The sequence below is a fragment of the Salvelinus namaycush genome, chromosome 4 (genome assembly GCF_016432855.1).
Source record: "Salvelinus namaycush isolate Seneca chromosome 4, SaNama_1.0, whole genome shotgun sequence".
NCBI classification, from domain to species: domain Eukaryota; kingdom Metazoa; phylum Chordata; class Actinopteri; order Salmoniformes; family Salmonidae; genus Salvelinus; species Salvelinus namaycush.
In genome coordinates this window covers 83,235,172-83,261,798 of record NC_052310.1, presented here as the reverse complement: position 1 = coordinate 83,261,798, position 26,627 = coordinate 83,235,172, and the positions used below count along the sequence as shown (strand labels likewise).

Sequence of the window (26,627 nt, the reverse complement as noted above, 5' to 3'; positions counted from 1 at the left end):
CTGGATGACGGCTCTGGCTGGTCATGGCTGGATGACGGCGCTGGCTGGTCATGGCTGGATGACGGCGCTGGCTGGTCATGGCTGGATGACGGCTCTGGCTGGTCATGGCTGGATGACGGCTCTGGCTGGTCATGGCTCGCTGACGGCTCTGGCTGGTCATGGCTCGCTGACGGCTCTGGCTGGTCATGGCTCGCTGACGGCTCTGGCTGGTCATGGCTCGCTGACGGCTCTGGCTGGTCATGGCTCGCTGACGGCTCTGGCTGGTCATGTCTGCCGGAAGGCTCTGGCTGATCCTGTCTGGCGGAAGGCTCTGGCTGATCCTGTCTGGCGGAAGGCTCTGGCTGATCCTGTCTGGCGGAAGGCTCTGGCTGATCCTGTCTGGCGGAAGGCTCTAGCGGCTCCTGTCTGGCGGACGGCTCTAGCGGCTCCTGTCTGGCGGACGGCTCTGAAGGCTCATGGCAGACGGGCAGCTTTGCAGGCTCATGGCAGACGGGCGGCTTTGAAGGCTCAGTACAGACGGGCAGTTCATGCGGCGCTTGGCAGACGGACAGTTCAGACGGCGTTGGGCAGACGGGCAGTTCAGGCGCCGTTGGGCAGACGGGCAGTTCAGGTGCCGTTGGGCAGACGGGCAGTTCAGGCGCCGTTGGGCAGACGGGCAGTTCAGGCGCCGTTGGGCAGACGGGCAGTTCAGGCGCCGCTGGCCAGACGGCAGACTCTGGCCGGCTGAGACGCACTGTAGGCCTGGTGCGTGGTACCGGAACTGGAGGTACCGGGCTAAAGACACGCACCTTCAGGCTAGTGCGGGGAACAACAACAGGGCACACTGACTCTCAAGGCGTACTATAGGCCTGGTGCGTGGTACCGGCACTGGTGGTACCGGGCTGAGGGCACGCACATCAGGGCGAGTACGGGGAGAAGGAACAGTGCGTACAGGGCTCTGGAGACGCACATGAGGCTTGGTGCGTGGTGCCGGAACTGGAGGCACTGGGCTGGATACACGCACCACAGGGAGAGTGCGTGGAGAAGGAACAGGGCTCTGGAGAGGCACAGGAGGCTTAGTGCGTGGTGTCAGCACTGGTGGTACTGGGCTGGGGACACGCACCACAGGGCTATTGCGAGGAGCAGTAACAGGACACACAGGACTCTGGAGACGCACAGGAGGCTTTGTGCGTGCTGTAGGCACTGTCTTAACCAGACGGCTAGCACGCACCTCAGGACGAGTATGAAGAGCTGTTCCCGGTGACATTAACTCACCAACACGTTCATTCGGACGGATGCCGTGCCTCACGCACCAAACCAGTACATCCCTCATAACTCTCTCCTCCAATTTCTCCATTAACTACTTTACTGTCTCTGCGTCACTCACCTCCAAATCCGCCCTCACCGGCTCCTTACGATAAGCAGGAGGAGTTGGCTCACGTCTCCCGACTGACCCAACTAAACTACCCGAGAGCCCCCCCCCAAGAAATGTTTGGGTTTGACTTACGGGCTTCCAGCCTTGTTTCCGTGCTGCCTCCTCATATCGCCGCCTCTCTGCTTTCGCTGCCTCCAGCTCAGCTTTGGGGCGGCGATATTCTCCTGGTTGAGCCCAGGGTCCCTTTCCGTCCAATATTTCCTCCCATGTCCACGAGTCCTGGTTTCTTTGCCGCTGTTGTTGGTTCCTCTCACGCTGCTTGATCCATGGTTGGTGGGTAGTTCTGTCACGATCGTCTTCGTGAGAGAGAGTGGACCAAGGCGCAGCGTGTGCAAAATACATCTCTTTATTTAGAAGAGGGAAAAACAAGTAACGAACACTATTACAAAACGAAACAAACCAACAAACGATCGTGAAGCTAAAGACGTAAGTGCAATCACAAGCTACAAATGTACAACATAGACAACTACCCACAAAAGCCTACTGCCTATGGCTGCCTTAAATATGGCTCCCAATCAGAGACAATGAATGACAGCTGTCTCTGATTGAGAACCAATCTAGGCAGCCATAGACATAACTAGACAACTACACTCTTCTCTGCCCCATACACATACAACACCCCTAGACACTACAAAACACATACATTCCCCATGTCACACCCTGACCTAACTAAAAAACATAAAGAAAACAAAGAATACTAAGGCCAGGGCGTGACAAATAGACTCATAAATAATACAATACACTGTATGTGTCTTAAGGTCATCATTAGGGTTGGAAATGGAGAGTACATTACTGGAAACGTTCTAAATTTACCAGTAAACGACCACAATTTGTGTATGTTTCAAGGATTTTTTTGTAATCTTTGTCATCATTGTAATCACAAGACATCTATATAGTGGCCTTTTTAGGTACTTCAGCCATCTGTAATGTTCTCTGGCCCTCTGTGTGGCCTTAACACATGCATAATAATATTAAATAATTAAATGACATGATTTTTTTATTTAAAAAATGTATGGCAAAGCTGCGAAATGTTATCCTAAATATTAACCATAAACTTTGGGGCTCCCAAGTGGCACCGGGGTCTAAGGAACTGCATCTCAGTGCTAGAGGCGTCACTACAGACCCTGGTTCGATTCCAGGCTATATCACAACCGGCCGGATTGGGAGTCCCATAGGGCGGCGCACCATTGGCCCAGCGTCGTCCAGGTTATGGTTTAACCAGGGTAGTCCGTCATTGTAAATAAGAATTTGTTCTTAACTGTCTTGTCTAGTTAAAAAAAGGTAAATATATCAACATAAAAAACTTTGTGAACACCATTGGAGTTTAATATGAGGGTTTCAGCATGAAATATCCTTTATGTTTTTTCCACACACTTGTATTTATTTTTCCACGTATTTGTTGTCATTGTTGATTAGATTGTTTTTTTTTATTAATTAGGACATTTTCTCTTGAACCATATGGTCTATCTACTAGAAACTCATGGACAATTTGGACACAAATATAAAACATTTGAGAGAGATGGAGAGAGAGATGGTGTCATGATTCCTGGGATGTAAAGAGAGATTTGTCAGAAAAGGCAGTTTGTTTTTGATTCCCCAGAACACCGAAATGTCTCAGCTAACGACGACCTTAGAAAAGAACACTCTCTCCTGCTGGGGATTGACAGCTTCTTGGTAATGTTGTGTCTGTGTGTGTGTGTGTGTGTGTGTGTGTGTGTGTGTGTGTGTGTGTGTGTGTGTGTGTGTGTGTGTGTGTGTGTGTGTGTGTGTGTGTGTGTGTGTGTGTGTGTGTGTGTGTGTGTGTGTGTGTGTGTGTGTGTGAGTGTGTGAGTGTTTGTGTCTGTGAGTGTGTGTGTGTGAGTGTTTGTGTGTGATTTAATTACACTGTCTTTGCCACTGTTTGTGCCAGTGTGTGTTAATGTGTGTGCGTGTGTCTGTGTGTCTGTGCGTGTCTGTGCGTGTGTGTGAATCCCTCTGGCCGGTGAGTATGTGGTACAGTGAGTGGGGTCAGCCTGATGTTCTGGGCTTAAGGATCAACATTCTAGAGCTGTGTCCAGGACCACACAATGCGCTCTTCACTGAAATGATAATGATAATGCTAATGCTTGTGAAAACATGGAATGAAACCATTCATGACCATACCGACCTTACCATCTCCCTTTCTTTGTAATTGTTAAGTAACATATCTCTTGAAAAGATTTGTTTATTCATTATGGATTGTGTGTGTGTGTCTGTGAGTGTTTGTGTGTTTTTTTGTGTATGTGTATGTGTGTGTGTGTGTGTGTGTGTGTGTGTGTGTGTGTGTGTGTGTGTGTGTGTGTGTGTGTGTGTGTGTGTGTTTGTGTGTGTGTGTGTGTGTGTGTGTGTGTGTGTGTGTGTGTGTGTGTGTGTGTGTGTGTGTGTGTGTGTGTGTGTGTGTGTAGTCGGTTACATAAAGAGCATGTTCAGACTGGATCCTTCTTGCACTGTATGGTGGGGTGACCCAGACAGGCATGTCTGACACACACACAAACACGCAGACACACACACACAGACAAACACAGACACACACAGACAGGCCCATATTGTTGGGTCCTGGCGGCCATCTTGAATTTTATCTGTGTCTGCGATGGAAGCTATTATCTGTACATTTCTAATTAGAAGCAGGAAATATTTATTCACGTTTGATTGGGTGGGACTTGCTGTGACTCGGGGCACATTTAAACAAACTATTTCAGCATCCTGTTTCAATTCGCTTTCAGAAAGAGAATAGTGCTGAGGTGGACTGCTAGACAAACTCCTTCAGCCTAGAAAAATACTTTCAATAACTGTTCAGAGAGTTGTATGGCTTTAATGAAATACTGAGTACACTAAATTGCTAAATTGATCAATGTCCTAAATTGATCAATGTCAAAGACAGAGCACAACATTAGTTTACTGGACAGAACATTAGTTTACTGGACAACATCTACTAGAGGAAGACTGGGAGGAAGGCAGATACCCAACTCTTCTGATAAACACACAAATATACACATTAAGGTGGAGAGGCTGTAGCAGACTGCAGCCACAGCGCAGCACCCATGAGCAGTTTACACTGTAATAATGCTTTACCACATTTCACCCCAGTTTACACTGTAATAATGCTTTACCACATTTCACCCCAGTTTACAATGTAATAATGCTTTACCACATTTCACCCCAGTTTACACTGTAATAATGCTTTACCACATTTCATCCCAGTTTACACTGTAATAATGCTTTACCACATTTCACCCCAGTTTACAATGTAATAATGCTTTACCACATTTCACCCCAGTTTACAATGTAATAATGCTTTACCACATTTCACCCCAGTTTACACTGTAATAATGCTTTACCACATTTCACCCCAGTTTACACTGTAATAATGCTTTACCACATTTCACCCCAGTTTACAATGTAATAATGCTTTACCACATTTCACCCCAGTTTACACTGTAATAATGCTTTACCACATTTCACCCCAGTTTACAATGTAATAATGCTTTACCACATTTCACCCCAGTTTACACTGTAATAATGCTTTACCACATTTCACCCCAGGTTACACTGTAATAATGCTTTACCACATTTCACCCCAGTTTACAATGTAATAATGCTTTACCACATTTCACCCCAGTTTACAATGTAATAATGCTTTACCACATTTCACCCCAGTTTACACTGTAATAATTCTTTACCACTTTTCACCCCAGTTTACACTGTAACAATGCTTTACCACATCTAACCATCCCCTCATGTCTTACTGAATGTAGAATTAACAACCAAATGAGGGGAACCTACCATTACCCTAGCAGTGTGAGAGGGGAGTCTACCATTCCCCTAGCAGTGTGAGAGAGGAACCTACCATTCCCCTAGCAGTGTGAGAGGGGAGTCTACCATTCCCCTAGCAGTATGAGAGAGGAACCTACCATTCCCCTAGCAGTGTGAGAGGGGAGTCTACCATTCCCCTACCAGTGCGAGAGTGGAGCCTACCATTACCCTAGCAGTGTGAGAGAGGAGCCTACCATTCCCCTAGCAGTGTGAGAGGGGAGTCTACCATTCCCCTAGCAGTGTGAGAGGGGAGTCCACCATTCCCCTAGTACTGTGAGAGGGGAGCCTACCATTCCCCTAGCAGTGTGAGAGGGGAGCCTACCATTCCCCTAGCAGTGTGAGAGGGGAGCCTACCATTCCCCTAGTACTGTGAGAGGGGAGTCTACCATTCCCCTAGTACTGTGAGAGGGGAGCCTACCATTCCCCTAGCTGTGTGAGAGGGGAGTCCACCATTCCCCTAGTACTGTGAGAGGGGAGCCTACCATTACCCTAGCAGTGTGAGAGGGGAGCCTACCATTCCCCTAGTACTGTGAGAGGGGAGCCTACCATTCCCCTAGTACTGTGAGAGGGGAGCCTACCATTCCCCTAGCTGCGTGAGAGGGGAGTCCACCATTCCCCTAGTACTTTGAGAGGGGAGCCTACCATTCCCCTAGCAGTGTGAGAGAGGAGCCTACCATTCCCCTAGCAGTGTGAGAGGGGAGTCTACCATTCCCCTAGCCGTGTGAGAGTGGAGCTTCTCTTCTCCTGTTGTATAGTTCAAGCGTGCAGTCAGTGAAGCAGAGGCCAAGTGTTACACGTACGCTATTGTAACACCAAGAATTCTAGTCTCCTCATGCTTCTTAATCCACTAAACCACAATTATCTCATTGATTCAGAGACACTCTTTGGGGTTTAGGCCAAGTATCACTTTGTGACAACTGATGATGTGATAAAGGGCTGAAATTTGAGAAAATATCTGGCTCATTTCCTATACTAGAACTCTGGGGAATATCCTTCATATTCACTTTAATGGCCTTCAATAAACAACCAGATTGAGACTCTGTAGGTGGGGTGTCAGTAATAAAGGACTGTAGTTTGTGGTGTCAGTAATACAGTACTGTAGGTGGGGTGTCAGTAATACAGTACTGTAGGTGGGGTTTCAGTAATACAGTACTGAAGGTGGGGTGTCAGTAATACAGTACTGTAGGTGGGGTGTCAGTAATACAGTACTGAAGGTGGGGTGTCAGTAATACAGTACTGTAGGTGGGATGTCAGTAATACAGTACTGTAGGTGGGGTGTCAGTAATACAGTACTGTAGGTGGGGTGTCAGTAATACAGTACTGTAGGTGGGGTGTCAGTAATACAGTACTGTAGGTGGGGTGTCAGTAATACAGTACTGTAGGTGGGGTGTCAGTGTTACAGGACTGTAGTTTGTGGTGTCAGTAATACAGTACTGTAGGTGGGGTGTCAGTAATACAGTACTGTAGGTGGGGTGTCAGTAATACAGGACTGTAGTTTGTGGTGTCAGGTTGGGTGGGGATGGGAGGGGAGGGTGAAGTGGGGTGGAGAGCTTAGCCTTAGTGACAGGTATTGATTGCTGACCATAAGTACCACAATTCTTTGTGAAGGTGGACGGGGTAATGCAGGGATAAGGCTATTTTAATATATGCACTAATGCAGATGGACAATACTGGTTATGCTCAGAGGATCACACTATCAATAAACTACAGTTCAATCTTTATTGAGCTGAATTATTGATCTACATGATAACTGGTAAAAATCAACTTTTCATAATGCAATCTGATTAACTCTTCATTCTTTGAGGCTGATTTATAGAAGTAGAAACTATTCTATTGTCGTTATAGTTCGTTTTTTTATCAATGGGTGAAAAGGGTATAACTCTTTTTCTTGTCTCTCTTCATCTCTCCCTCCTTCTCCAGGACCGTCTGTTCTTTGTGATGGAGTATGTAAATGGAGGAGACCTGATGTTTCAGATCCAGCGCTCCAGGAAGTTTGACGAGACGCGCTCTCGCTTCTATGCCGCCGAAGTCACTTCTGCCCTCATGTTCCTTCACCAACATGGAGTAATCTACAGGTAACAAACACACACACACTTGTTACGGACATCACGCTGCTTGCTTAGTGAGGGCCACTTCCCCCTGATTCAGCTCATACATCATCACAACTTCCGGCGCCGACCGAGATGGCCTCCTCGCTTCGCGTTCCTAGGAAAATATGCAGTATTTAGTTTTTTTATGTGTTATTCCTTACATTGGTACCCCAGGTAATCTTAGGTTTCATTACATACAGTCGGGAGGAACTAATGAATATAAGAGCAACGTCAACTCACCATCGTTACAACCAGGAATATGACTTTCCCGAAGCGGATCCAGTGTTTTGCCTTCCACCCAATACAATGGATCTGATCCCAGCCGGCGACCCTAAGCGACGCCGTAAAAGGGGCAAACGAAGCGGTCTCCTGGTCAGGCTTCGGAGACGGGCACATCGCGCTCCACTCCCTAGCATACTACTCGCCAATGTCCAGCTTCTTGACAATAAGGTTGATGAAATCCGAGCAAGGGTAATATTCCAGAGAGACATCAGAGATTGTAACGTTCTCTGCTTCACGGAAACATGGCTCACTCAAGAGACGCTAACAGAGTCGGTGCAGCCAGCTGGTTTCTTCACGCATCGCGCCGACAGAAACAAACATCTTTCTGGTAAGAAGAGGGGCGGGGGTGTATGCCTTATGATTAACGAGACGTGGTGTGATCATAACAACATACAGGAACTCAAGTCATTCTGTTCACCTGATCTAGAATTCCTCACAATCAAATGTCGACCGCATTATCTACCAAGGGAATTCTCTTCGATTATAATCACAGCCGTATATATTCCCCCCCAAGCAGACACATCGATGGCCCTGAACGAACTTTATCTGACTCTTTGTAAACTGGAAACCACACACCCTGAGGCTGCATTCATCGTAGCTGGGGATTTTAACAAGGCTAATCTGAAAACAAAACTCCCTAAATTCTATCAGCATATCGATTGTGCTACCAGGGCTGGTAAAACCTTGGATCATTGTTATACTAACTTCCGCGACGCATATAAGGCCCTCCCCCGCCCTCCTTTCGGAAAAGCTGACCACGACTCCATTTTGTTGCTTCCAGCCTACAAACAGAAACTAAAACAACAAGCTCCCTCGCTCAGGTCTGTTCAACGCTGGTCCGACCAATCTGATTCCACGCTTCAAGACTGCTTCGATCACGTGGATTGGGATATGTTCCGCATTGCGTCCAACAACAATATTGACGAATACGCTGATTCGGTGAGCGAGTTCATTAGAAAGTGCATTGACGATGTCGTACCCACAGCAACAATTAAAACATTCCCAAACCAGAATCCGTGGATTGATGGCAGCATTCGCGTGAAACTGAAAGCGCGAACCACTGCTTTTAACCAGGGCAAGGTGACCGGAAACATGACCGAATACAAACAGTGTAGCTATTCTCTCCGCAAGGCAATCAAACAAGCTAAGTCCCAGTATAGAGACAAAGTAGAGTCGCAATTCAACAGCTCAGACACAAGAGGTATGTGGCAGGGTCTACAGTCAATCACGGATTACAAAAAGAAAACCAGCCCCGTCGCGGACCAGGATGTCTTGCTCCCAGACAGGCTAAATAACTTTTTTGCTCGCTTTGAGGACAATACAGTGCCACTGACACGGCCCGCTACCAAAACCTGCGGGCTCTCCTTCACTGCAGCCGAGGTGAGTAAAACATTTAAGCGTGTTAACCCGCGCAAGGCTGCAGGCCCAGACGGCATTCCCAGCCGCGTCCTCAGAGCATGCGCAGACCAGCTGGCTGGTGTGTTTAAGGACATATTCAATCAATCCTTATCCCAGTCTGCTGTTCCCACATGCTTCAAGAGGGCCACCATTGTTCCTGTTCCCAAGAAAGCTAAGGTAACTGAGCTAAACGACTACCGCCCCGTAGCACTCACTTCCGTCATCATGAAGTGCTTTGAGAGACTAGTCAAGGACCATATCACCTCCACCCTACCTGACACCCTAGACCCACTCCAATTTGCTTACCGACCCAATAGGTCCACAGACGACGCAATCGCAACCACACTGCACACTGCCCTAACCCATCTGGACAAGAGGAATACCTATGTGAGAATGCTGCTCATCGACTACAGCTCAGCATTTAACACCATAGTACCCTCCAAACTCGTCATCAAGCTCGAGACCCTGGGTCTCGACCCCGCCCTGTGCAACTGGGTCCTGGACTTCCTGACGGGCCGCCCCCAGGTGGTGAGGGTAGGTAACAACATCTCCACCCCGCTGATCCTCAACACCGGGGCCCCACAAGGGTGCGTTCTGAGCCCGCTCCTGTACTCCCTGTTCACCCACGACTGCGTGGCCATGCACGCCTCCAACTCAATCATCAAGTTTGCGGACGACACTACAGTGGTAGGCTTGATTACCAACAACGACGAGACGGCCTACAGGGAGGAGGTGAGGGCCCTCGGAGTGTGGTGTCAGGAAATAACCTCACACTCAACGTCAAAAAAACAAAGGAGATGATTGTGGACTTCAGGAAACAGCAGAGGGAGCACCCCCCTATCCACATCGACGGGACAGTAGTGGAGAAGGTGGAAAGTTTTAAGTTCCTCGGTGTACACATCACGGACAAACTGAATTGGTCCACCCACACAGACAGCGTTGTGAAGAAGGCGCAGCAGCGCCTCTTCAACCTCAGGAGGCTGAAGAAATTCGGCTTGTCACCAAAAGCACTCACAAACTTCTACAGATGCACAATCGAGAGCATCCTGTCGGGCTGTATCACCGCCTGGTACGGCAACTGCTCCGCCCACAACCGCAAGGCTCTCCAGAGGGTAGTGAGGTCTGCACAACGCATCACCGGGGGCAAACTACCTGCCCTCCAGGACACCTACACCACCCGATGTCACAGGAAGGCCATAAAGATCATCAAGGACAACAACTACCCGAGCCACTGCCTGTTCACCCCGTTATCATCCAGAAGGCGAGGTCAGTACAGGTGCATCAAAGCAGGGACCGAGAGACTGAAAAACAGCTTCTATCTCAAGGCCATCAGACTGTTAAACAGCCACCACTAACATTTAGTCGCCGCTGCCAACATACTGACTCAACTCCAGCCACTTTAATAATGGGAATTGATGGAAATTATGTAAAAATGTACCACTAGCCACTTTAAACAATGCCACTTAATATAATGTTTACATACCCTACATTACTCATCTCATATGTATATGTATATACTGTACTCTATATCATCTACTGCATCTTGCCATCTTTATGTAATACATGTATCACTAGCCACTTTAAACTATGCCACTTTATGTTTACATACCCTACATTACTCATCTCATATGTATATACTGTACTCTATACCATCTACTGCATCTTGCCTATGCCGTTCTGTACCATCACTCATTCATATATCTTTATGTACATATTCTTTATCCCTTTACACTTGTGTGTATAAGGTAGTAGTTGTGGAATTGTTAGGTTAGATTACTTGTTGGTTATTACTGCATTGTCGGAACTAGAAGCACAAGCATTTCGCTACACTCGCATTAACATCTGCTAACCATGTGTATGTGACAAATAAAATTTGATTTGATTTGATTTACATGGCTGGAACTTGGGACCTCCTCTACTTTTTTATTTATTTATTTATTTATTTTTTATTTTTTTTCACCTTTATTTAACCAGGTAGGCTAGTTGAGAACAAGTTCTCATTTGCAACTGCGACCTGGCCAAGATAAAGCATAGCAGTGTGAACAGACAACAACACAGAGTTACACATGGAGTAAACAATAAACAAGTCAATAACATGGTAGAAAAAAAGAGAATCTATATACAATGTGTGCAAAAGGCATGAGGAGGTAGGCAATAAATCGATACTTTGCTAACACACCGCCCTCCTTGACAACGTTCCAACAGGTTGAGCCACCCAAAAGTTAACAATTGGATAGTTCTATCCGTGACATTTCAAGCTAGCTGTGGAGTGATTTTATGATACTTTCTTAACTTTGTTAAACACGTACACAGAAATATACAAAAATACACATGCACACAAATAAACACACACACACACACACACACACACACACACACACACACACACACACACACACACACACACACACACACACACACACACACACACACACACACACACACACACACACACACACACACACTAGAATGTATGTTAGCAGTAGCACCAACGACCATTGTTTTCAGTATACAGATAAACCTAACCTGACTCTAAGGCCCTAACCCTCAGTATATCATAAAGCTATCCAAGCAGGACAGACTGATCTGGGGCCAGGCTAATAATAACAGACACTATATCATAAAGCTATCCAAGCAGAACAGACTGATCTGGAGCCAGACTAATAATAACAGACACTATATCATAAAGCTATCCAAGCAGGACAGACTGATCTGGGGCCAGGCTAATAATAACAGACACTATATCATAAAGCTATCCAAGCAGAACAGACTGATCTGGGGCCAGACTAATAATAACAGACACTATATCATAAAGCTATCCGAGCAGAACAGACTGATCTGGAGCCAGACTAATAATAACAGACACTATATCATAAAGCTATCCAAGCAGAACAGACTGATCTGGGGCCAGGCTAATAATAACAGACACTATATCATAAAGCTATCCAAGCAGGACAGACTGATCTGGGGCCAGGCTAATAATAACAGACACTATATCATAAAGCTATCCCGTTATTTCAACATATCAATTCTATTATATCACATAATCAACCCAGTGAAACTCAACTTAAACTTAATGGCGTCACTGTTACAGTATAGTCATTGTTCAATGATGACTATTCTGATATGGACTGATGTCCAGGTACAGCAGCGCAGTCTGTCCCTAACCCAAGGTCTGTCAGTCAACCTCCCTCCCAAAACTAACTCTTTTCTTTTTCTTTTTTTTAATTCTTTTTTTTTTATGCCCTTTTTCTCCCCAATTTCGTGGTATCCAATTGTTAGTAGTTACTGTCTTGTCTCATCGCTGCAACTCCCGTACGGACTCGGGAGAGGCGAAGGTCGAGAGCCATGCGTCCTCCGAAACACAACCCAACCAAGCCGCACAGCTTCTTAACACAGCGCGCCTCCAACCCGGAAGCCAGCCGCACCAATGTGTCGGAGGAAACACTGTACACCTAGCGACCCGGTCAGCGTGTACTGCGCCCGCCCCGCCACAGGAGTTGCTAGTGCGCGATGAGACAAGGATATCACTACCGGCCAAACCCTCCCTAACCCGGACGACACTGGGCCAATTGTGCATCGCCCCATGGGCCTCCCGGTCGCGGCCGGCTGCGACAGAGCCTGGGCTCGAACCCAGAGTCTCTGGTGGCACAGCTAGCTCTGCGGTGCAGTGTCTTAGACCTCTGCGCCACCCGGGAGGCCAAACAAACTCTTTTCTACCACTGCCAGTCACAGAATCATTGTCAGCCAATAGCAAAACAGACAAACTGTCAGAATGCGTTTCCGTGGCAAATCATAACATCATTGTACCAAATCATTCAATCCAATTGTATGTGTTTTTCATAATAAAACACTATTTGATGTACAGTCCAGATTTCGGTGTCACGCTAACTTTGGGATCAGGGACCATATGTACCAAACATCTCAGAGTATCAGGCAAAACTGATCCTAAATCAGCACTCCTCTGAGATGCTTGATACATTCTGACCTAGGTCTTAGGGAGTCCAAAGCGAACTGAACTGGGTCGAAGTTGTTACAGGTGTGTGTTGTGTTGTTCTGCCCAGTAATGGGGCCCTGCAGGCTGTGCTTATGCCAGGTTGTGTTGTGTTGTGTGTTGTTCTGCCCAGTAACGGGGCCCTGCAGGCTGTGTTTATGCCAGGTTGTGTTGTGTTGTGTGTTGTTCTGCCCAGTAACGAGGCCCTGCAGGCTGTGTTTATGCCAGGTTGTGTTGTGTTGTGTGTTGTTCTGCCCAGTAACGAGGCCCTGCAGGCTGTGTTTATGCCAGGTTGTGTTGTGTTGTGTGTTGTTCTGCCCAGTAACGAGGCCCTGCAGGCTGTGTTTATGCCAGGTTGTGTTATGTTGTGTGTTGTTCTGCCCAGTAACGGGGCCCTGCAGGCTGTGTTTATGCCAGGTTGTGTTGTGTTGTGTGTTGTTCTGCCCAGTAACGGGGCCCTGCAGGCTGTGTTTATGCCAGGTTGTGTTGTGTTGTGTGTTGTTCTGCCCAGTAACGGGGCCCTGCAGGCTGTGTTTATGCCAGGTTGTGTTGTGTTGTGTGTTGTTCTGCCCAGTAACGGGGCCCTGCAGGCTGTGTTTATGCCAGGTTGTGTTGTGTTGTGTTGTGTTGTGTTGTGTGTTGTTCTGCCCAGTAACGAGGCCCTGCAGGCTGTGTTTATGCCAGGTTGTGTTGTGTTGTGTGTTGTTCTGCCCAGTAATGGGGCCCTGCAGGCTGTGTTTATGCCAGGTTGTGTTGTGTTGTGTGTTGTTCTGCCCAGTAACGGGGCCCTGCAGGCTGTGTTTATGCCAGGTTGTGTTGTGTTGTTCTGCCCAGTAACGAGGCCCTGCAGGCTGTGTTTATGCCAGGTTGTGTTGTGTTGTTCTGCCCAGTAACGAGGCCCTGCAGGCTGTGTTTATGCCAGGTTGTGTTGTGTTGTGTGTTGTTCTGCCCAGTAATGGGGCCCTGCAGGCTGTGTTTATGCCAGGTTGTGTTGTGTTGTGTGTTGTTCTGCCCAGTAACGAGGCCCTGCAGGCTGTGTTTATGCCAGGTTGTGTTGTGTTGTGTGTTGTTCTGCCCAGTAACGAGGCCCTGCAGGCTGTGTTTATGCCAGGTTGTGTTGTGTTGTGTGTTGTTCTGCCCAGTAACGGGGCCCTGCAGGCTGTGTTTATGCCAGGTTGTGTTGTGTTGTGTGTTGTTCTGCCCAGTAACGGGGCCCTGCAGGCTGTGTTTATGCCAGGTTGTGTTGTGTTGTGTGTTGTTCTGCCCAGTAACGGGGCCCTGCAGGCTGTGTTTATGCCAGGTTGTGTTGTGTTGTGTGTTGTTCTGCCCAGTAACGAGGCCCTGCAGGCTGTGTTTATGCCAGGTTGTGTTGTGTTGTGTGTTGTTCTGCCCAGTAACGAGGCCCTGCAGGCTGTGTTTATGCCAGGTTGTGTTGTGTTGTGTGTTGTTCTGCCCAGTAACGGGGCCCTGCAGGCTGTGTTTATGCCAGGTTGTGTTGTGTTGAGTTGTGTGTTGTTCTGCCCAGTAACGAGGCCCTGCAGGCTGTGTTTATGCCAGGTTGTGTTGTGTTGTGTGTTGTTCTGCCCAGTAACGGGGCCCTGCAGGCTGTGTTTATGCCAGGTTGTGTTGTGTTGTGTTGTGTGTTGTTCTGCCCAGTAACGGGGCCCTGCAGGCTGTGTTTATGCCAGGTTGTGTTGTGTTGTGTGTTGTTCTGCCCAGTAACGAGGCCCTGCAGGCTGTGTTTATGCCAGGTTGTGTTGTGTTGTTCTGCCCAGTAACGAGGCCCTGCAGGCTGTGTTTATGCCAGGTTGTGTTGTGTTGTGTGTTGTTCTGCCCAGTAACGAGGCCCTGCAGGCTGTGTTTATGCCAGGTTGTGTTGTGTTGTGTGTTGTTCTGCCCAGTAATGGGGCCCTGCAGGCTGTGTTTATGCCAGGTTGTGTTGTGTTGTGTGTTGTTCTGCCCAGTAACGGGGCCCTGCAGGCTGTGTTTATGCCAGGTTGTGTTGTGTTGTGTGTTGTTCTGCCCAGTAACGAGGCCCTGCAGGCTGTGTTTATGCCAGGTTGTGTTGTGTTGTGTGTTGTTCTGCCCAGTAACGGGGCCCTGCAGGCTGTGTTTATGCCAGGTTGTGTTGTGTTGTGTGTTGTTCTGCCCAGTAACGGGGCCCTGCAGGCTGTGTTTATGCCAGGTTGTGTTGTGTTGTGTGTTGTTCTGCCCAGTAACGGGGCCCTGCAGGCTGTGTTTATGCCAGGTTGTGTTGTGTTGTGTTGTGTGTTGTTCTGCCCAGTAACGAGGCCCTGCAGGCTGTGTTTATGCCAGGTTGTGTTGTGTTGTGTGTTGTTCTGCCCAGTAACGAGGCCCTGCAGGCTGTGTTTATGCCAGGTTGTGTTGTGTTGTGTGTTGTTCTGCCCAGTAACGGGGCCCTGCAGGCTGTGTTTATGCCAGGTTGTGTTGTGTTGTGTGTTGTTCTGCCCAGTAACGGGGCCCTGCAGGCTGTGTTTATGCCAGGTTGTGTTGTGTTGTGTGTTGTTCTGCCCAGTAACGGGGCCCTGCAGGCTGTGTTTATGCCAGGTTGTGTTGTGTTGTGTGTTGTTCTGCCCAGTAACGAGGCCCTGCAGGCTGTGTTTATGCCAGGTTGTGTTGTGTTGTGTGTTGTTCTGCCCAGTAACGGGGCCCTGCAGGCTGTGTTTATGCCAGGTTGTGTTGTGTTGTGTGTTGTTCTACCCAGTAACGGGGCCCTGCAGGCTGTGTTTATGCCAGGTTGTGTTGTGTTGTGTGTTGTTCTGCCCAGTAACGAGGCCCTGCAGGCTGTGTTTATGCCAGGTTGTGTTGTGTTGTGTGTTGTTCTGCCCAGTAACGGGGCCCTGCAGGCTGTGTTTATGCCAGGTTGTGTTGTGTTGTGTGTTGTTCTGCCCAGTAACGGGGCCCTGCAGGCTGTGTTTATGCCAGGTTGTGTTGTGTTGTGTGTTGTTCTGCCCAGTAACGAGGCCCTGCAGGCTGTGTTTATGCCAGGTTGTGTTGTGTTGTGTGTTGTTCTGCCCAGTAACGGGGCCCTGCAGGCTGTGTTTATGCCAGGTTGTGTTGTGTTGTGTGTTGTTCTGCCCAGTAACGAGGCCCTGCAGGCTGTGTTTATGCCAGGTTGTGTTGTGTTGTGTGTTGTTCTGCCCAGTAACGAGGCCCTGCAGGCTGTGTTTATGCCAGGTTGTGTTGTGTTGTGTGTTGTTCTGCCCAGTAACGAGGCCCTGCAGGCTGTGTTTATGCCAGGTTGTGTTGTGTTGTGTGTTGTTCTGCCCAGTAACGAGGCCCTGCAGGCTGTGTTTATGCCAGGTTGTGTTGTGTTGTGTGTTGTTCTGCCCAGTAACGAGGCCCTGCAGGCTGTGTTTATGCCAGGTTGTGTTGTGTTGTGTGTTGTTCTGCCCAGTAACGAGGCCCTGCAGGCTGTGTTTATGCCAGGTTGTGTTGTGTTGTGTGTTGTTCTGCCCAGTAACGAGGCCCTGCAGACTGTGTTTATGCCAGGTTGTTTACAGCTAGGGTTGATTTATTCTGTTTCTGCCGCTCCGTTTATTCTCTCATCTCACTGTTGTTTACCACACACAAATCCTGACTCCCTCTGGGCTACACAACTATGTTGTCCCCACGGAAAGTAGATCTCTCCCCCTTTCTGGTAGCTATCAGTCTGCAACACGTTGAGTAGGCCCAGCTTTAAAAAATCCACCTCCTACAGTACATGGTTTTCTGGAATTTCTCTGCCATCTTCGCAGTCTTCTAAGTGCACCTCTTGACCTGAGGACCAACCTGTGGTTGGAGTTGGGAGTCTGAAACCCACCCAGTCCATTTTCTCTCTGTTTTCCTCAACCAACCTGACCTAACAGGAAAGTCCCATTTGGTGAATGAATGCTTGGTCCACACCTCTCTTCCTGAACTTAGTCACTCTGAGAGCTAAAGGAAACAGCTAGGCTCCGATGGAAATAAGGTCAACACTTCCTGGGTCAATCTGATGTTCTTTTAGAATCTTAGCTAGCCTGTACTGCACAGGCATGTACTGTGTCTCGGGACCTTGGTCCAGTAAGGAACTAGCTGTGACACACTGTGTCTGTGATGGAGTGTGTACCAAACAAGCATGTGATCACTCACGAGGAGCCATGTTGGATTGAATCGTTGTTACTAAAGCTGGTCAATTGGGAGCGTATTCAGTATGCAAGCCTTTCTGTTTTTTTTCACTCACTCACCCACTAACTCACTCCCTCTAAAATAAATATTTAATGTTCCATACTCTCATTCACAAATGTTTTTTGAGCTAGGTATTGGTCAGTGTCCCTCTCTGATTCAGACAATAAGAGATACAGTCTTCTGTTTAGTCTGCAGCTCCAGGAGTTATGATTTAGTGTCCTCTTAGAGTGAGTCACCTGCATAACATCAGGCCAACCGACAAACAATGCTATAAATCAGTCTCCATACACTGAATGTGCAGTGCGGGTAGGTATTATTTAGTATTGGCTTCATGAGGTAGCTGATACTGTACACTCAAAGCTACTTTGACCCCTTGTTTACCGGGTAGATGAATATGGTTGTGTCACCTACAGGCAGTCTGCTAAGTAGGAAGCAGGCTAGGAAGCAGGAAGTGATCAAACAGTGGGAATTGTGTTGGGTTAAATCAAAAGAATAATGGTTAATAGAATGGAATGAATCTCTGGCTATGTACTGTAGGTAATATTTCTCTCTCCATTTCTCCCCCTCTCTCCCCCCCCCCCCCCCCCCTCTCTCTCTCTCTCTCTCTCTCTCTCTCTCTCTCTCTCCCTCCCTCTCTCTCTCTCTCTCTCTCTCTCTCTCCCCCCCCCCCCTCTCTCTCTCTCTCTCTCTCTCTCTATCTTTCTCTCTCTCTCTCTCTCTCTCTCTCTCTCTCTCTCTCTCTCTCTCTCTCACACACACTCTCTCTCTCTTTCTCTCTTCCTTTCACACAATCTTTCTCCACCGCTCTCTCTCTCTCTCTTCCTTTCTCTCACTCACTCTCTTGTTCTCATTCTCTCTCTCTCCCTCCCCCTCTCTCTGTCTCTCTCTCTGTGTTAGACTGGGCTGAACAGTGAGCTTGCGTTCGGGACAGGAAAGCGGCTCAGACTAGCTTGTTCCTAATCAAAGCGTTCTGGCTGCATGATTTTAGCAGTGCATGTAGCCATAGCGAGCCTCCTTAGGGCCTTTTAAATTAGACGTATGGTCTGAATGACTCTTTATTTTAGGGTTTATTAATAATCACAGGGAGCATGTTGTAGCTTTAAAGGTCGACTCAGCGATGCACAAAGTAAATGGCAGTAATTTAGTTGTTCATTCGCTGTAGAGCTCTGGAAGTGGGCCCTTAGTCTGTTACTTCCATAGAGTAGTTCTTGTGAGCCCTTGACGATGTTGAAATAGCTTTCTGATTTCCAGGTAAGGCTATTGTATTCTGTCAGTGGATTTCGCTTTGTTTGGACTTGGCAAATCAATGAAATCAGTGAGAACCAGGATGTGATGCACGCATGTTTGCATGTGAGGTCTAACGTGTTTAACGTAGCGTCACATACTTCACCTGAGTTGACTCAGCCTCTCTGTGACCTGTTGAACACACCAACCAAGAATACAGACAACCCTTTCTGGAACACTCTGTGGAGTCAGTACATGACCCCCCCCCCCCCCCGACCTCACCCCCACCCCCACCTCTGAGAGAGAAAATAAAACAGTGGCTAGGTTTTGTTAGAGACAGTAGCAGTTTGATCTGTTAGTGTTGTGGGACAAGTCTGGACTGGCTTGCAGTTAACTGGTAGAGGCATGTATGCCACTTTAGATAGGGAGAGGAGAGGAGAGGAGTGAGGAGAGGAGAGGAGAAGATGGGAAGTGTAGGGAGGGGAAGAGAGGAGAGGGGAGGGGAAGGAGGCTGTAAGCTACTGTAGGTGAAGAGAGGAGAGGAGGGGTAGGGAGAGGAAGAGCGGAGAGGGATAGGGAGGGGAGGGAGGCTGTAAGCCACTGTAGATGGGGAGAGGAGAGGAGAGGAGAGGAGAGGAGAGGAGAGGAGAGGAGAGGAGAGGAGAGGAGAGGAGAGGAGAGGAGAGGAGAGGAGAGGAAGGGTAGGGAGAGGAAAAGAGGGGTAGGGAGGGGAGGGAGGCTGTAAGCCACTGTAGATACTCACATCCTACCATACCCTTGTCTGTACATTATGCGCTGAGTCTTTTCTACCACGCCTAGAAATCTGCTCCTTTTATTCTCTGTTCCCAACGCATTAGACGACCAGTTTTATAGCCTTTAGCTGTACCATTATCAAACTCCTCCTCTGTTCCTCTGGTGATGTAGAGGTTAACCCAGGCCATGGATACCCCAGTACCACACCTATTCCCCAGGCGCTCTCATTTGTTGACTTCTGTAACCGTAAAAGCCTTGGTTTCATGCATGTTAACATTAGAAGCATACTCCCTAAGTTTGTTTTATTCACTGCTTTAGCACACTACGCCAACTCTGATGTCCTAGCCGTGTCTGAATCCTGGCTTAGGAAGGCCACCAAAATTTCTGACATTTCCATCCCCAACTACAACATTTTCCGCCAAGATAGAACTGCCAAAGGGGGCGAAGTTGCAATCTAATGCAGAGATAGTCGGCAGAATTCTCTCATGCTATCCAGGTCTGTGCCCAAACGGTTTGAGCTTCTACTTTCAAAAATCCACCTTTCCAGAAATAAGTCCCTCACTGTTGCCGCTTGTTATAGACCCACCTCAGCCCCCAGCTGTGCCCTGGACACCATATGTGAATTGATTGCCCCCCATTTATCATCAGAGTTCGTACTGTTAGGTGACTTAAACTGGGATATGATTAACACCCCGGCCGTCCTACAATCTAAGCTAGATGCCCTCAATCTCACACAAATTATCAATGAACCTACCTGGTACAACCCTAAATACGTAAACACGGGCACCCTCATAGATATCATCCTAACCAGCCTGCCCTCTAAATACACCTCTGCTGTCTTCAACCAGGATCTCAGCGATCAATGCCCGTAATGGGTCCGCGGTCAAACGAACACCTATCATCACTGTCAAACGCTCCCTAAAACACTTCAGCGAGCAGGCCTTTCTAATCAACCTGGCCTGGGTATCCTGGAAGGATATTGACCTCATCCCGTCAGTAGAGGATGCCTGGTTATTCTTTAAAAGTGCTTTCCTCACCATCTTATATAAGCAAACCCCATTCAAAAAATTTTGAACTAAGAACAGATATAGCTCTTCGTTCACTCCAGACTCTGTTATTGTTTTTGTCGCACTGCTTTGCTTTATCTTGGTCAGGTCGCAGTTGTAAATGAGAACTTGTTCTCAACTGACCTACCTGGTTAAATAAAGGTGAAATAAAAATTAAATAATTGTTTAAACCTGTTTAAAGGTCTTACTCATATCGGCTACGGAGAGTTTGATCACACAGTCCTTCATAACAACTGGTGCTCTTATGCATGGTTCAGTGTCGCTTGCCTCGAAGCGAGCATAGAAGGCATTTAGCTCATTTGGTAATCTCGCGTCACTGGGCAGCTCTCGGCTGAGCTGGGTAGCTGGGCAGCTCTCCGACGAGCATCAGAGCCGGTGTAGTAGGATTCGATCTTAGTCCTGTATTGATGCTTTGCCTGTTTGATGGTTTGCCGGAGGGCGTAGACGGATTTCTTATAAGCTTCCGGATTAGTGTCTTGCTCCTTAAAAGTAGCAGCTCTACCCTTTAGCTCTGTACAGATGTTTCCAGTAATCCATGGCTTCTGGTTGGGATATGTACGTATGGTCACTGTGGGGACAACGTCATCGATGCACTTATTAATGAAGCCGGTGATTGATGTGGTAAATCCTCAATGCCATCGAATGAATCCCGGAACAGTCCTGTGGCTTAGCGTCCACTTCATCGGATTGCTTCCAAATTGAGTGGGTCATTGATACTTCCTTTTTGAGTTTTTGCTTGTAAGCAGGAATCAGGAGGATAGAGTTATGGTCAGATTTTCCAAATGGAGGGCGGGAGAGTGCTTTGTATGCTTCTGTGTGTGGAGTAGAGGTGATCTAGAGTTGTTATCCCTCTATTTGCACTGGTGACATGCTTGTGGAAATGAGATAAAACAGATTTCATTTTTGCTGCATTAAAATCACTGGCCAGTAGGAGCACCACCTCTGGATGAGTATTTTCTTGTGTGCTTATGGCCCTACACAGCGCGTTGAGTGCAGTCTAAGTGCCAACATTGATTTGTGATAGTAAATAGACAGCTACGGAAAATACAGATGATAACACTCTTGGTAAATAGTATGTTCTACAGCTCATCAATAGGTATTGTAACTCAGGCGAGCAGAACCCCCCCCCCCCCCCCCCCACCCACAATTTTACCGGACTCTGCCCTTCTGTCCTGCCGATGCAGATGTACAGTGTATTATCCATGTCTTTAATCAGCCATGACTCTGAGAAGCATAGAGTATTACAGTTTTTAATGTTCTGTTGATACTGTAGGATATATACGAATGGAGCTTGTCCAGTTAGACTCTAGCGATTGTACATTCGTCAATAGAACAGAGAGACGCCATGGCTCATCAGGGTGCCCGCACACCGGCCTCTATAGCGCCGTCTTCTCCTTCTTCGACTGTTGGGCATTAGGGCCTGGTCCGGGATAATCAATTTGTCTGTCACCTTCGGCTCATTGAAGAAGAAGTGATCGTCCAAATCGAGGTTAGTGATAGCTGTTCTGACGTCTAGAAGCTCTTTTCTAAAAATACACAAAATACCAGTCAGGAGCCTGTAAAATGGCTGCCATTCCCTCCGGCCATTCCCTCCGGCGCCATTTTAGAACTTCTTGAAAATGTACTTACTCACTATTGATCATGGGCTGGTACATGGTTCCTAATAGATCATTATAGTGTGTGTGTGTGTGTGTGTGTGTGTGTGTGTGTGTGTGTGTGTGTGTGTGTGTGTGTGTGTGTGTGTGTGTGTGTGTGTGTGTGTGTGTGTGTGTGTGTGTGTGTGTGTGTGTGTGTGTGTGTGTGTGTGTGTGTGTGTGTGTGTGTGTGTGCGTGCGTATGTGCATGTGTGTTTGCATATGCATGTGTGTTTGTGTCTTTTAAATGGGGAGCTCATTTGAAGCAGAGGGAGGGACGTTAGCTGTCAGAGCACTTAGGGTTGCTGAGTACGTAATGGAAAAATCACTCCACAAGATTAACGCGAAACACAGGAAATGCTCTCAATTGAGCCTGATTGCTGTATGTGTGTGTGCGCGTGTGTGGGTGATACAACCTTTTTTCGATGTATGCGAGCGTGTGTGTGTGATATAACATATTTTCAATGTTGCCCACATCCTGAGGAAAGGTCCTGACAGTGGTGATAGTAACTCATGTTTATTTATCATATATACAGGAGGCTGTTGAAGGGAGGACAGCACACAATAATTGCTGGAATGGAGTGAATGGATGGGTGCCAAACACAATTAAAGTGCCACCAGCCACCTGTGGTATACAACTATGATAAAATTCTGTCTTCCTCTCTTAATATCAGTTTTTATCTGTTTTGCAATAATCTTAGTTGGAGTTTGTTTGTTTGAAGCGTTCTTGAACCCAAGTTTCTTGTTGTAGTTTTAATGTCAGCTTTTATTCTACTTAATTTGTCTCATTCATGTTTTAATTCATCATTACAGTGTTTCCCCTATCATTTTTGTAAGCAGCGGTGGCAAAGTTAGCGGGGGGGACTGTCTAGTTTTTAATGTTTGTTAGGTCTCAAAGAATAACTTTGCTCCATTATTTTATTTTCCTGATACTTAATAATATCTGATTTTAGTCATTTAAGTTTACATTGAAAACATTTTACCCAATTTTTTTTTTACATTAAATTATACACTGAGTGTACAAAACGTAAAGAACACCTTCCTAATATTGAGTTACACCACCGCGTTTGCCCTCAGAACAGTCTCAATTAATCTGTGCATGGACTCTACAAGGTGTCGAAAGCATTCCACAGGGATGCTGGCCCATGTTGACTCCAATGCTTCCCACAGTTGTGTCAAGTTGGCCGGATGTCTTTTAGGTGGTGGACCATTCTTGATACACACAGGAAACTGTTGAGTGGGAAAAACCCAGCAGCATTGCAGTTCTTGACAGAAACCTGGCGCCTACTACCATACTCCATCTCAAAGGCCTTCCCTCTAGGGAAAAATGGGTTGTGCAAGGAATTAAAGAGAGATTCAAGGGCCAGAACTTTGATAAAACTATCAACATGGTAGCATGACTGCTTCTACGTGCAAAACATTAAGCCAGTTTCACTCAGTTGGTAGAGCATGGCACTTGCAACGTCAGGATTGTGGGTTTGATTAACACTAAGGCCACCCATCTGAAAATGTATAAACAAACTACTGTAAGTCGCTTTAGATAAAAGAGTCTGCAACATGGCATATTATATATTATATTATTCAACAACGACAACAACAAATCCAGTTAAAGCAGCAACATTGGCACCTAGGTTATCTTAGTATAACCGTCACAGGGTATACTCAATACACTTCTTAAAATATCATTCCATTAGCGCTCTTGAGCACCTGCTGCTACACATGGAGAGGCCACTGATGCACAGTGCTGTGCAATCAAATCATCGTCATCATCAATTGTGCAGACTACATCAAATAGCTCATTTTAAACTTGCTGGGTTATTGGGTCGTATACATGTTTCTCGCCGCAGATAAATGAACCCCAACTAAAATACATTGAAATAGTTTGAATGGTTAGCTTGACCTTAAAGCTATACATGCCTTTGTACTAAAATGTCAATTGAACACCATGTCCACTAGACATTAGGAATCAGTGGGTGCAGAGTACAGTACAGTATCTTGCAGAAACATCATTTTTTTAAAGTATTTTACAACATAGTTTAGTCTCATCTAGTGAGGAGAGAGAAAGAGAGGAATAGAGAAAGAGAGGAATAGAGAGAGAGAAGAAGAGAAAGAGAGAGAGAGAAAGAGAGAGAGACAAAGAGAGAGAGGATTATCCACCTGTTCACCCCTATGGAGGGAGTTCATGCACGTATTCTTTGCATGCTTAGTACCAAACACTTTTTGAAATTCTTGCAATGTGCAGTAGATACCAGATGTTATAACATCAGGCCATAGTTGAGATGCCATGTTCATACATAGCACCTTGGCAGGAAAGTCTGAAGCGATATTACCTGTACAAAATCAACGTTTTATAGGAATGAAGGAACCCAACTAAACCTACCACATGTCACTCCCATGGGAAATTGGAGATTGTGGATGTGCCTTCTGTAGGCCTCTAAAACAGAACAGTTGTATAACAGCCAAATTCGCACGCACAGGCGTGCACACACAAATACTCCCCCCTCCCTTGTCGGGAGGCTGTTTTCGTGAAAACACCTTGGGCTGAATGGCATCTGTGAAAAGATGTTGACATATTTTCAGCAATCAACCATCAAACCCTGACCCGACTGGTTTCATGCTTCTCCCTGGCATCTTTCATCAGAGACCTCTTATCTTCCCTTCTGTTCCTCCCCTCCCACCATGTCCAACAGCACCCTCCATCCCTCGCTCGCTCCCCGTGATAAAGGAGCGATGAAGAGACACACGATTGTGTGTGTGTGGAACAGCTCTTCAACTTTGCACCCCCTATCACCCCTATCTATCTATCTGTGTGTGTGTGTGTGCGCGTGCGTGCGTGCGTGCCTGCCTGCGTGCCTGCGTGCCTGCGTGCCTGCGTGTGTGTGTGTGTGTGTGTGTGTGTGTGTGTGTGTGTGTGTGTGTGTGTGTGTGTGTGTGTGTGTGTGTGTGTGTGTGTGTGTGTGTGTGTGTGTGTGTGTGTGTGTGTGTGTGTGTGTATATGTCAACAGTAGCCTCCGTAGTTCTGATAGCTCCTCACAGTGTTCTTGGCCTCCATACTGGGAAAGTCCTTTGCCATTGTGCCTGTTCACTGAGTAAAAGCACTGAGAGTTTCCATGATCTTTTCCATAGATTTTCTCTTACTCTTTACCCAATATATTGATGTCACAGTGATTACTTATCTTACCTGTACTGTGAGACTCATATTATATTGAATTGATCAATATTATATTCATATTGATAGATGCTTTATATACATCACTGTAAATGTGTCCATTTCTATGCTTGAATTGGTCTTAACGAAATGTGGGATCATTCTACTGTGCTTCCTCTCTCTGTCTCTCTTCTAGTATAGTTTGTCATGTCAACCACATTCTTTATGTAGATCTCTCTCTCCCTCCTTCTCTCTCTATCTCCTTTCTGTCTCTCTCACTCCTTCTCTCTCTATGTCCTCTCTCTTTCTGTCTCTCTCTCCCTCCTCTCTCTATCTCCTCTCTCTTTCTGTCTCTCTCACTCCTTCTCTATCTCCTCTCTCTTTCTGTCTCTCTCTCCCTCCTCTCTCTATCTCCTCTCTCTTTCTGTCTCTCTCACTCCTTCTCTCTCTATCTCCTCTTTCTGTCTCTCTCACTCCTTCTCTATCTCCTCTCTCTTTCTGTCTCTCTCTCCCTCCTCTCTCTATCTTCTCTCTCTTTCTGTCTCTCCTCATGATCTTTCTCTCTCCTCTCCCTCTGACCTCTGACCTCTGTAACTGCTTCCCTCTTACCCCTAAGCCCTCATGTTGTCTCCTTGTCTCTGTCTCTCCAGAGATCTGAAACTGGATAACATTCTGCTGGATGCACAGGGCCACTGTAAACTGGCTGACTTTGGCATGTGTAAGGAGGGGATCCTCAATGGAGTCACCACCACCACCTTCTGTGGAACCCCAGACTACATCGCTCCAGAGGTAACCCTCTACCCACATTTATCTGGAACAGTCTGACATTACTCAACCACCCATTAATCTGGTACAGTCTGAGAGTACTCAACCATCCATTAATCTGGGACAGTCTGACAGTACTCAACCACCCATTCAGCTGGGACATTCTGAGAGTACTCAACCACCCATTCATCTGGGACAGTCTGACAGTACTCAACCACCCATTCATCTGGGACAGTCTGACAGTACCTAACCACCCATTCATCTGGGACAGTCCTACATTACTCAACCACCCATTCATCTGGGACAGTCTGACAGTACTAAACCACCCATTATTCTGGGACAGTCTGACAGTACTCAACCATACATTTATCTGGGACAGTCTGACTGCACTCAAACACCCATTAATCTGGGATAGTTTTACAGTACTCAACTACACATTAATCTGGGACAGCCTGACAGTACTCAAACACCCATTATTCTGGGACAGTCTGACAGTACTCAACCATACATTTATCTGGGACAGTCTGACTGCACTCAAACACCCATTATTCTGGGACAGTCTGACAGTACTAAACCACCTATTAATCTGGGACAGTCTGACAGTACTCAACCACCCATTAATCTGGGATAGTTTTACAGTACTCAACCATACATTTATCTGGGACAGTCTGACTGCACTCAAACACCCATTATTCTGGGACAGTCTGACAGTACTAAACCACCCATTAATCTGGGACAGTCTGACAGTACTCAACCACCCATTAATCTGGGATAGTTTTACAGTACTCAACTACACATTAATTTGGGACAGCCTGACAGTACTCAAACACCCATTATTCTGGGACAGTCCTACATTACTC

The 26,627-nt window shown here is 46.9% G+C and overlaps 1 protein-coding gene across 1 annotated transcript in view; it reads left to right on the top strand.

Moving 5' to 3' along the window:
- The window catches only part of LOC120046031 (protein kinase C epsilon type-like), a 56,301-nt gene that overhangs the window by 20,908 nt on the left and 8,766 nt on the right, over positions 1-26,627 (top strand). Inside the window, exons 2-3 of the mRNA XM_038990943.1 lie at positions 7,166-7,320; positions 25,653-25,791. Coding sequence (XP_038846871.1) covers positions 7,166-7,320; positions 25,653-25,791 — 294 coding nt within the window. The remainder of the gene's footprint in view (positions 1-7,165; positions 7,321-25,652; positions 25,792-26,627) is intronic.